Below are 13,119 nucleotides of genomic sequence, written 5' to 3' on the forward strand. Positions count from 1 at the left end.
GCATTTCTATCAGGAAGCAGCTGCACACAGCCCCCCTGCTCACACCCCCCTACGTCAGCGCAAGAGAGAGAGAGAGAGAGAGAGAGAAAGTAAGTTGGGTAGCTTCTCAGCCATCTGCCAATAGCGTCCCTTGTATGAAATCAACTGGGCAAACCAACTGAGGAAGCATGTACCAGAAATTAAAAGACCCATTGTCCGCAGAAATCCGCGATATATATTTAAATATGCTTACATATAAAATCACAATTTAAATGACCGCTACGCGCTCGTGTTGACTCGGCGACGCCCAGAGCAGAAAGAACGCGCTCCGGCCGCTCCAACCGCGCCATGCGGGGAGTGAGAGAGACGGCAATATCTCACACTCTCTCCCCCCTTAAAGAAATTAAATGGGCGCGAGTGAGACCACTGACCTCCCTCCCTTCTATTAGTTATAGGTTATAGTACGTTCGGCTTATCCATGAGTCCGGCTTATCTATGATACGATTTTATTTTAAAAATTCGTATGATTTTTGGTCTCCGGCTAATACATGAGTCCGGCTTATAGACAAGAACTTAGGGTATATAAAATTTGCTTGGTCATTGAATGTTGTTTTGTTTAACCTGTATTATATTAGAAATATTTACACCATTCTTTGCTTGTAAATGGGTATTTCAAAATCCCTGGGTATTTGAAATCCCTTCTCCCCACTCAAGAGACAGAAAGAAAAGGGGGACAAAGTTGCCTTATGAGGTTTTTGCTACTGAGTAACATCAGCATTTAGTGTTAGGTGTGTTGCTTTGGGATGATGTTGAAATATGACTGTCAGACATGAAAACAAATAATTCCCCACTGTTTTATTTATTTTTAGTAAACCCTAAACTACACCCATGTTGTTAAATAGTAGGTGGGCATTTTATTTCAGTTTATCAAGAACAGATCATGAGCAGGTACTGTGAGTAAGCAATGATGTCGCATCCTGTATAACAGTGTAGAATGCTGTTAAGTATGAGGATGTTTGCCTACTAACCAAACACCCGTGGTACATTAGAGGATAATAGTCAAGGTCAAAACCTGAGGAGACACCACCATTGGACTAAGTGACATGGGTGCCTGACGACGCATCTTTTATGTTGAATCTAACTCCAATATATTTTTAACAAACAAAAGTGAAAAGGTTGCGCCTAGTGTACATTTTTCAGTTGATTGTATGGATGCTGCTCATGTGTCATCTATTCAGTACTGAATATTTGGTGAGATAGGATGCTGGTTTAATAATAGAGTGATGGTCACTAACATTTCTAAATTAAGAGATCATTTGCACTGGTGACAGATTCTTAGTGTACCGTACAGTGCTTGAAGAACAGCAGACCACGCTGGCTGGAATCATTCCAGAGTCGGAGTATTTGCTACCCAATAATAAAACTGGAAATTAACAGTGAGTTAGTTTATCACTGCATTCACCATCAGTACAAACGAGTATCTTGTAAACTTGGATTAAAAGGCTGACTGGGAAAATTGAAGTGCTGTATAGAATGTAAACATAAACAGATTCAAGTCCAAGCTTAAGACCTCTTTAATGAAAGCAGCTGGTTTCATCTCCATCTTTGTCAGTGGCGCTGATCTGATAGCTCCTTTGTGGGAGAATTTTCACACCATATTATTTGAAGTGAGAAAGCTGTGAACCAGTACTATTTGCTTTTTCCCTTGAACACAGGCATTTACAGTTAGCAAGTATGACACTTGGATGGTCACTACATCTGTGCGGTGATGATGAAAAATAAATTTGAGGGCTTTTAGATTAGCCACACATTAAGATTAGAATAATCATATTAAAAATACGTACATATTCAAATGTAGCTTAAGTATTCTGGATGCTACATAAAATGCTTGTGTGTGATTAAAATTTTTTCTTTTTTTTTTTTTTTTCCTCATGGCATGTCTGAAAAGCATGAAGTGCTTACGCAGGGGTGCCCAGCTCCAATCATGGAGGGCCGCAGTGGCTATGGGTTTTCATTCTAACCCTTTTCTTAATTAGTGATCTGTTTTTGCTGCTAATTAACTTCTTTTGAATTAATTTTAATTGACTTGGTTTTTAAGAAATGTTTCCCTGAATATTTTCATCGTTCCTCTGAATTGCTTCATTTCATTCCTTAAATGGCACCCAAATGGAAGTGAAATGTGAAGTGAGGGAGCCAACTAAGTCAGGGCCTCATACTCCAACTAATTTCACTCCAACCAGTTGCTTAATGAGGCGCCGAGTCTTGTCGTTAATTAAACCCATTCTTTAATTCCATGGCTTGTGTGCAATAGCAGACATGTCCAAAATTGTGGATTTTCTCTTTTCTAAGAGCAGATCAGCATTCCCGAGACCTTCACCTTTCTTTATTTTCAGATAATGTGTGATGGTCACAGTTTGCTGGTCCTGTTTTGGCTCATTTTGTATCTCATTATTGTTTGGCTGCTAATTAAGGGGTCTGAGTCTTCAAGAGCAAGTCAATTAAAATGAATTCAAAAGAAGTTAATTAGCAGCAAAAACAGGTCACTCGTTAAGAAAAGGGTTTGAAAAAAAACCTGCAGCCACTGCGGTCCTCCACGACTGGAGTTGGGCCACCCCTGTGCTTACGACTCCTGCATAGTTGCTTAAAAGCAGCAAGTGAAAACTGTACACTTCAGAAGATTGTGACACTTGAGCCATTCATAACAACAGGATCCTCTGCACCCACTAAGTGCCATTTTCAAAGTGCATGAAGAATGAGGCATAATTTTCACTGCCTCTTTGTATATGTAATGCACATAGAAACCCAGACAAAATTACTTGCCATTGCTCAACCATGTTAAAAGCAGAAATTAATCAATTTTTCCTCTTCACACCCAATCTGTGAATGAAGGAGATGGGGAGTGTGAGAACTGACTTGGTACTTAGCAGGATGGGACGCCACTTGAGTTGCTGCAAGCAGGAAAAGGCAGTCATAGAATACCATATGAGATTAGACATAACTCAGTTTCTGTTTTTTCTACTTTTTCCTCCTTTACATTTGCAGCAAAAACATTATTTAAAAGAGCTTTTTTTTTTTTTTTTAATTCTCCTTTGGTTTAGGAATTGTGTGTCTAGCCAGCAGTCACCTAAGGTGCAGACCGCATGTAAACTTGCATGTCAACTCAGATAATGAGAGTTGTTGACATTTAAAAAGCTTTTTAAATTGTTACTTTAAATATGTTATAATAACACAAAGAAATCAGAAAGATTGTACTTATTTTCCTTTATCTTTAATGAGAAAGAAATCCAGCTTTTGCTTGCTGTGAAGGATATTTAACAGTTCTAGCATAAAACAGTGAGTCAGTGATCTTAGATTGAGTGAACCAGAGTGAAATCCAGTACAGAAGGACACTTTTTAAGGTGGAGAAATATTTAAAAATCTATTCTTAGCCCATCTATAGATCTAAGAACAGAGTAGTGGGCTAGAAAAATCTATCCCAAAATGCATCATGAAGGGTGGTGGTTAATGTAATGAGCCTGTCTGTACTTTTTCAGATACACTCAAATTATATGTGAATAGTGGCATTTGACCTAATCGCCCTAGTAAACTAAGGAAAACAACATATTGATATTTGAAGAAAAACAGAATAGACAATGCTAGGCATGCAGGGGGTTTCAGGAAGCCGGATGAGTTCATTAGGATCCCAGCCAGAGTCGCTTTTCAGTCCCCATGTACTTCTCTCCCATCTTTCCCATCCACAGCCCAGCAAGCTCTGTATAGACACCCTGCTATTTACAGAGGACTCAGAAAGTGTTCAGACTCCTTGCCATTTTTCACATTTTTTGCTGTTTTGCAACCTTGTGTTAAAATCATTTAAATTCATTTTACCCTCATCAAGTAACACTCAATACTCCAGAATGACAAAGTGGGGAAAAAAGGATTTTTGAATTGTTTGAAAAACTTATTAAAAATTAAGTGACAAAAGTAATCAAACCCTTTTCTGAGACATTTGAAATCTTGATCAGGTGCATAGTATTCTATTGATCATCACTGAGACGTTTCTGCACCTTGTTTGGAGTTCACCTGTGGTGAATTCAATTGATTTTTATGCTAAATAAAGTGATTCCCCGGGTCTAGAACATAAAAAGTCAGACTGAGGAGGCAGTGAAAAACAAGAGCGAAGGACAGGACATAAAATCGATCACGGTAATTGAGAACTACAGAAAATGCAGTTAATGTATAAAGAAGGCAATGGTAAAGTAATATGAACCATGAACAGCAATAAGTCAACAAACTGGAGCCATAATATGGAGCATCCAGGGAAGAACATAGCTGGCCAGTCATCTACGAGCCGTAAAAGTACAACTGGCCATCATTTCATATTGGATACATTTGGAAATATAAAAAAACAAAACCGTGTGTCAATTGTCAGACACAGTCATTATTTGAACCATTTTTTGTTTTTCTTAACTATATTCCACTGGGTACTAATAGTGGCTGGGACACAAAGAGTTCCTGCCAGTCTCCATTTCTCAAATGGACAGCCGAATGTACTAAATGTTTTATTGTTACGATCAATGAGTGTTTGTGGTTCATGTGTTATGCATGACCTCTGATCTTTCCCAGACATGGTCCCATGATTTTGTTAGAATTTTCTGTTTATGACAACATGGCTCCATGTATTTACCTACAGTAGATCAACATTGGCTGATAACTTGGGAGGTTGGCTTAATTTAAATGACAGCAAATGATACAAGTATTGAGGTGGCAGCCAATAGTCTTTCAGTTAAAATTCACTTTCCTATTTTTCTTTTTTTTTTTTGTTTAATATATAAAGAATCCTCCTCAATTAAAACCATTCAGTCAAGAGGAATTCATGAAAACCCTTGAAAAGACAGGTCCACAGTTAACCTCTCGACTAAAAGGTGACTGGATTGGACTTTACAGGTATGCAGAGCTGAATTAGATTATAATGTTCTGAATTTGTTTTTGAAAGCTTACTGGAATTATTCCTCTTAAGCCAACATTTCTCTTCAGAGAGGAGTATTTTACTTAAATAAGTTACTAAAAACCTCCATGTAATTAATGTAACAGTGTTGTTTTATGCTGTTTTAATAAAGTGGGTTGTGCATGAAACTTTGTTTCCTAATGATTTCAGATTTTTTCACTGCGTTTTAATGTTTAATAGGATAATTGCAAATATAATTAGTGAAGTCCTGAAAAATGAGAAATACAGTTTACTTACAGGAAAGTTACTAATCAGTTTTAATTTTCTCTGAAAGGCACTTTCTTAAGTCTCCAAATTTTGATGGCTGGTTTCGAAGACGAAGAAAGGAAATGACTCAGAAATTGGAAGCCTTGCACTTAGAAGCCCTTTGTGATGAGGTAAATTTTGTATTCTGAATTTGGATACATTCTACACCAGTTCAAGTTTATGAATGTAACAAAGTTTATTTTCATGCCAGTTAGTAATTACCTTTGGACTGAAAAATAAACATTTAAATTGTAAGCAATTTTAACTTTGACAGGGTGCAGTACAATTTAGAAAAACTCGAGATGCATTCTGTTTGTTGATAAACTTTGTGTTAGAATAATACTCATACCAATATTATCGGTTAATAAAGCTGGAGTTTTTCCAGTGCCACATGTTATGTATAGCAGTTCTGTTCCAAGCTTAAATGTTAAATAGTGTCATTTTGCAGGATTTGCAACTACGGATTCAAAATCACACTGAGGTGGAGACTGTGGACCTTGTACTGAAGTTGAAAGACAAACTGGTATGCGACTTTTCGGTTTGTTCCATTGATGAAATATGTTATCTTCTATGCTGATTAAATTGACTTTAGAATGTATTCCATCTTTAACTTGATGTGCTGAATTTGCTAGATTTTTTTTTTCTTTTTTACTTTCTCATATACGAATTATAGGGAAAGTATTGTAATCGTCCAGAATTTCAATTTCGAGATTTTGACGAATCTCGACGTTTTAAACCTCCCCGAGTCTGAAAATAATAATTTTGGAATTATGTCTCTGTGTCTGTCTGTGTGTGTGTACGCTTTCGCTTAGGTCAACCAAATTTTGTATACAAGTATTAGGTACAAAATGTAGATTTCTATCAACTTTTGAGTTATTTCCGCTAATGGAAGTGGTACTTTATGTGAAACGTTTCCCCAAAAATATTACAAATTTGAAAATTTTACATCATATTATGGTTATGCACCACATTCTAAGCATTTTTTGTCTCTTCTCATTTTATCAAAAAACCACTGGTTTTCAAGGTAACCGCAATTTTCCGTTTGACGTTCAAATGGTAATATATACAGCACATATTTGAGAATGTTTTTGCTTTACGTAAATGAAATTTTGTGTACAAGTATTACATTACACACATTACTAAAGTCTCTTCCAACTTTTGACGCTTACTGAAAGTGGTAATTTGCCTGAATTGTTTGCCAAAATAAAATGATCGTGACAAATTGCTTATTCATGCAGCTGCAGAGTCCGATTTATTCAACTTCACTTTTATAATAATTGTTCAATATATTGTTCATTTGATTTGATTTGTTGTTGATGGTTCTTTAATGTACATAATATAAAAATATAATCATTGTCTTGCGGTTTACTCCTCAGATATCCATCCAGAGAAAGTCTAGGGGAGCGCTCTCTCGATTGTTTTGTGCATCATTCATCTTTGGTCACTTGAAACATAATTGGAATAGTTTTGTTGGCAGGAATTTAGAAGGCATTTGCATGTGAGACAGACAGTCAAAAGCTATGCTTCAGCTCCTGTTAAAGGGATCATAGTTCACACAGTGCTTTGCTATGTAAAATTACTAGGCAAAGTATCTGCCATTGCTGGTATAAACAAAAGAGTAAAAACTTTCTTTTGGAAATTCAACGTGGCTAAATACAACCCATAATGAGACGAAAAGATGTACTCTGATAAAAGCTGTAATCCAGAGAGACAATAAAAAGTTATCCATATTAGTTGAGACGAAAATGCTGTATGTACTTATTTGTGTGTGCTAATAATGATATTCTCCATTAGCTGAAACACACTCCTGCTGCCTGATGGGAATTGTTGTCCCTGCATTGGTGCTGATTTTTGAGTTGCCTTATTATAACCCCCTCTCCCCAATATAGCTCATATTATTTAAATTGGGTCAGTGGAAAGGCATCTGCAGAATTTTGTGAAAATCACTTCAGCTCTTTTTGCGTAATAATTGAACCAACCAACAAACAGACATCTGAACAGCATACAATTTTATTTACAGTGGAACCTCGGGTCACGACCGTAATTTGTTCCAAAACTCTGGTAGCAACCTGATTTGGTTGTGACCCAAAGTAATTTCCCCAATAGGATTGTATGAAAATACAATTAATCCGTTCTGGTCCGTATGAGTAGAATGTAAATATATATATATATTTTTTAAAGATTTTTAAGCACAAAAATAGTTAATTATACCATAGAATGCACAGTGTATAGTAAACTAAATGTTTACTTGCTTGGGCTCTTTCGCTCACTGTCTCTCTCGGGCTCGCTTTCTCTCTCACTTGCTCTCTCTCGGGCTCGCTCTCGCTCGCTCGTACTCTCTCTCGCTCGCTCGCTTGTGCTCTCTCTCTCTCTCTCGCTGCACAGGGAATGCACAGGGAGAGACTGAACATGTGCGGAAATCATCGGTTCATATGAACCGGAAGGGAAACTGGCTTGTTCGTCACCCGAGTGTGTGGTCGTGAACAGATGCAAAAGTTTGGCGAAATTTTTGCTCGTAACCCAATTTGTACGTGGTCCGAGACGTTCGTGACCCGAGGTTCCACTGTATATAGATTATAACTTCCAACATTTTTTCAGTTCAGCTGTTTTTGCGTGATAATTGAACCAACAAACAGACATCTGAACCACATACAATTTTATTTACAGTGGAACCCTCGTTCCAAAACTCTGGTCGCAACCTGATTTGGTCGTGACCTGAAGTAATTTTCCCCATAGGATTGTATGTAAATACAATTAATCCGTTCCGGACCGTATGAGCTGTATGTAAATATATATTTTTTTAAAGATTTTTAAGCACAAAAATAGTTAATTATACCATAGAATGCACAGTGTAATAGTAAACTAAATGTTTACTTCTTCTGTAATGTTTACTTTTTTTGCTTGGGCTCTTTCGCTGGCTCGCTCGGGCTCTCTCTTTCTTTCGCTCGCTCGCTCACTTGGGCTCTCTCTCTCTTTCGCTCGCTCGCTCACTTGGGCTCTCTCTCTTTCGCTCGCTCGGGCTCTCTCTCTCTTTCGCTCGCTCGGGCTCTCTCTTTCGCTCGCTCGGGCTCTCTCTCTCTTTCGCTCGCTCGGGCTCTCGCTCGCTCGCTCGCTCACTCACTCGGGCTCTCTCTCGCTCGCTCGCTCTCTCTCTCTCGCGCTCGCTGCACAGGGAATGCACAGGGAGAGACTGAACACGTGCGGAAATCATCGGCGCATACGAACCGGAAGGGAAACTGGCTTGTTCATCACCAGATTGTGTGGTCGTGAACAGATGCAAAAGTTTGGCAAAATTTTTGGTCGTAACCCGATTTGTACGTGGTCCGAGACGTTCGTGACCCAAGGTTCCACTGTATATAGATTATATAACTTCCAACATTTTTTCAGTTCAGCTGTTTTTGCATGATAATTGAACCAACAAACAGACATCCGAACGTAATGCAATTTTATTTATATAGATTATAACTTGCAACATTTTTGTTTATAAATCTCTTTTAGTAATGCTTTTGATCTCTCATGTCAAACTACAGTAAATTCTGCTGTTTGCCGGTTATTTGTTGGTCATTTTAAATGGCTTTTCTCTTTGCAGATGCAAGCAGAGAGAGAGAGGCTCCCTGTGAAGGCTGATACCCTGTCTAGGCTACGCACTCACATAGAGACTGTTATTGGAACCTTGCCAGAGGACTTGCAAGGTATCCTACTAAAACCTGGTAGCCCCCAGGAGGCTACATCATAGCTGCTACAGGGAAGAACAGGATGCCATGCCATTTCTACTAATTGAGGAGCAAAAAGGAATGGGAAGTGACTGAACTGGTTAAATAAGCATTAGGCAAGAGAGCAAATGACAGACATGAGGAGTAATGGGTAGTGATAAACTTTGTGACTGTGGTTTTAAAATAAGTGCACTTGATTAGCTGATTTGAACATGCAAATAATTGCCATTGCACTTATTAAAGTACATACTGTGCCTGCGATTAACTGGCAAGTGCATGTATAGTTCATATTCTAAAATAATATTCTGTGAGGCAGTTTAACAGAACATAGATGAAGGCACTTCTTTGAGTTATTCATAACTATATCTGTTGACATATTTAACATACTCGGCTGGGAGGAGTAACGAATTTGAGAACAGCACGTCGCATAGTAAATGGAAACTCACTTGAATATAATCCGCACGTAATGCACGATACCGCTGATGCTGCTGCTTAGAAGTCCAGCTCCATTATAGCTCACTTTCAGGCTTCATTATTCATTTCCACTCAGAAGTCTGACAGCTTTCTCTTTCATTTATTTAATGTTTCTTAGTAATCAATGTTTTTATTTTTTTTCTTGTTTTCTAATGTTTCCAGCACACTTAATGTTGTATCCAAAAGCACAATTATGTTTTCTTGTCTTTATTTCTACTCACAAATAGATACAAAGTTTTAAAGTTGGTTTCGATTCAAAAGAGAGAAAAATGAATATTTTTTACTATACTTAAAATCTCTTCATTGAGGTGTTTTGTGAGCTGGCATTTTACACTACCATAGTTTTACATTATTTTAAAGAAACTGGGATTTCTTGAATGACGCGCAAAACATATTTTCCAAACAGTATTTGATATGAATAGTTTGTATTTTTTTTCCTGGTATTTCAGTATGGCTGCACTAACTTTAGTACATTTTTCCAAGCTTTAATTAAAAAAAAAACAAAAATCAAGGGACTAATTTTTAATTAGAGCCATAGAGTTATGTACACTCAACTCTGGTAGTTACAGTAAACTCCAGGATAAGATTCAATTTTGTTTGGTTGATTAATTTAATATCTGAACCCGGCCACTGCCCCATCAACACCCTGGTAACCTCCCATTCAATCAAATGAAATTCTGATTGTCGGTGTGCTGGATTTGCTCCCCCCAATGTCGTACATCTTGACTATCAAACTTAAAATACAGAAATTATAACGAAATCTAGTAAGAAAGCAAGTAAGAATATCACGAACATCCAATGGATTACACTTAAAATGTTTAAAAGAAATCGATATGTTCAGAAATTGTTGTGCATAGCTGCATTATTGCGTGATCTCTAATATGAAAATGACAAGATTATTAGTTTTATATACGTGTGTATCCCTGTAAACCCTGACACATTCTACAGAAAACTAAAAGTGTTTTCTAATATTGTGAATGTTGCTGCTACTAAACCCCCCCTACACCTTGCTTGCCTGCCTGCCTGCCCCCATTTTCATTACCTATCAGACAAACTGAATTTGATTTTCAGCATCTGACAAATACAAAAAACACTCGTATTTTGAATATATACTATAATAGGAACAGTTAAAGAAACAGCATTATTTTTTAAACAAGGCTTTTTGTTTTAAGTCATTTTGAGACTTTGTATCATTTATTTATTTTGCAGAATATGAAGACCAGCCATTGTCCTAAAATTTACACCTCTTTTCATAGCACATATTCTTGGCTTGTTTTGTCAAACAGATAGATTATAACTTCATAAATTAATTTTTTTTGGTTCTGTGACCGTCTGCCTATGTTTTAGCATTCCTTTACCAAGCATAATTTTATAATTTGGAATGCGATTGTCGTTTGATTTTTATTTATTTTTTTCCCACACTTGCTGTGTGTTCTCTTATTTCCCTTGTTTGTACTTTGGTCAATGTTTTCAGGATAAAGTGTAAAAGAAAACTGATGGGATTTACATGTTTGATGCACGTTTTTGGTTGAAGTGAGTATTGTACTGTACCTGTAGTTCCTTCAAATGAGATTTCTTTTTACATACACTAGTGAATCATTACATTTAGAAAAGATGCCTAATTTGTTTATGTTAAAATAATAACGGATTTCGAGGTCTGTTGAGAAAGATGAGGGAGGTTACCTGTTATATCAGTCATTTCCAAAGATTTCAATATTATAATGTTGTCTTGACTTCTCTTAAATCTGCAAAAAAAAACAAAATCATGGAAGCCGGAGTGTGTGTTCCTCAACCCGACTCCAAATACATGGAGAACGAAAAATGTGGCAAAGACAGACTTGCACGTTGGGAACTGTCCTTTAAGTTCATTATGGCTTTGCTGATCAGAAAGTATCAAGATATTCCAGAGAGAAATTAGTAGGGCAGTACAACAAATTCTGCTTTTGTAATATTTTAAATATTTTTTGTGTATTTTAAAGTGTTTATATTTTATATAAAATCTTATTCTCTTACAGCATCATTTTCTTATTAAACTGATACATACTTTATAAACTGAAGTATATATTTTAATATTTAAAATCTCCATGTAATATATATTTTTACTAAAGTAACAAAATTACACAAAGTCATTGAAAATGTTCATGTAGCAGTGGTGCTGAGTCACATTCTCTTTCTTTTGTACTGAAATCATAACAAATCCTTTTTTGTAAGAGTTATCTCATCAGGCTTGGTTTTCTGCTGTAACTTGTATACAAATCTGTATTTTTGTAACAAACAATAAACTTGTCACAAGAAGAAAGAAAAATGTGTCATTTTTGAAAGGTTTGTTAACTAAAATATTCTTTTGAAATAATGATTTGCATATGATTTTTTTATATAATTAATGGCAAAACAAAAAGGAGAAATTGTGGTAATGGGAGTTCTGGTCAGGTTGTGGAACATGCACTGGTACAGCATATTGCCACATCCACAACATGGCGAAACTGCTCAAGATCCTGGTTAGCAACCCTCCAGGCAGACATGCGGTTTAGTCCCATGCTCTGGAAATGACCATCTCCCTGTTGCAGCCAAGTGTTGTGTGGGTGTCCCCTTGGCCTGGTCCAACTGCTGGGACCCAAAACAATTAGGAACCTCTGAGCTGGATCACCCTTGGGGAATGGTGCCACATGACTGTAGTGCTGTAACTGACACTCCCTCACAATGCAGGTAATGTGTCTCATTTGGGACTCCATGAGCAACACAAAGTCAAACCAGCAGTCCCCAAAGATTCTTTGAAGAGACACAGTACCAAAAGGAGTCTGCTGCTGGAGTATGTGAATTTCCCCTTGGGATTAATAAAGCTATCTTATCTTATCCATCTATCCAATCCTGCCAACTACACTATCTCTATCTATCCAATCCTGCCAACTACACTATCTCTATCTATCTATCTATCTATCTATCTATCTATCTATCTATCTATCTATCTATCTATCTATCTATCTATCTAATCCTGCCAACTATGCTATCTATCTATCTATCCTACCCTACCCTCCCTGGATAGCATCCATGTCTCGCAACCATATAGCAAGACAGGAAGCACCAGGAATCTAAAGACTTGGACCTTCGTCCTTTTGCATAGATATCGGGTGTGCCACCCATCCCTTTCCAGCGACTTCATGATCCCCCATGCTCTCCCAATCTGTCTACTGACTTCATAGGAAGAGTCACCAGACACCTGATGCGACTTCAGATTTTTTTTTTCTGTTAATATACTGTTAGTTTAATTATTGTTAGTGTGACTCCTTTTAGCTTGTGCCAGTACAAGCTCTGCACTTGGAAATGTGTGACGGTGTAATGACATGATTAAAAGTCAAGTGGTGAAGGTATTCAGCAGGCACCAGTTGGGAGAAGCAAGTTGTGGCGACATCTGATGAAGGGCAGTTTCCCTGAAAGCTGCAGCAGCCATTAGTAGTGCAATTCAGATCCGCATGGTGGATTGGGATGTGGCCAGCAGGTTGTGTACAGGAGAAACCTGATGCACTGGCATACGTTGAAGGGCAAAGCTCCCTGGGAGCTGTGGGCAGTCGCAGTTTGGATCTGTATAGTGGGCTGTGTTGTTTCAGAATCCTATAGTCCTGACAACGACAGAGAGAGGAAGATAAGGAACATAATTCTCCTTTGGAATTTTAACTTGTTTGGCTCGATTATTTATTGAACATCCCAGAGACGTGGCAAATC

General features: G+C 37.5%; 1 protein-coding gene across 1 annotated transcript in view; it reads left to right on the top strand.

Annotated features, from left to right (window-relative positions):
• dennd6aa (DENN/MADD domain containing 6Aa) overlaps nt 1-11,027 on the top strand; it is a 55,664-nt gene extending 44,637 nt beyond the window's left edge. Inside the window, 4 exon segments of the mRNA XM_028824707.2 lie at nt 4,796-4,905; nt 5,241-5,343; nt 5,661-5,735; nt 8,802-11,027. Coding sequence (XP_028680540.1) covers nt 4,796-4,905; nt 5,241-5,343; nt 5,661-5,735; nt 8,802-8,948 — 435 coding nt within the window. The 3' untranslated portion in view covers nt 8,949-11,027.
• The last annotated feature ends 2,092 nt before the right edge of the window (nt 11,028-13,119 follow it).

The sequence above is a fragment of the Erpetoichthys calabaricus genome, chromosome 18, assembly GCF_900747795.2.
Source record: "Erpetoichthys calabaricus chromosome 18, fErpCal1.3, whole genome shotgun sequence".
NCBI classification, from domain to species: Eukaryota; Metazoa; Chordata; class Cladistia; order Polypteriformes; family Polypteridae; genus Erpetoichthys; species Erpetoichthys calabaricus.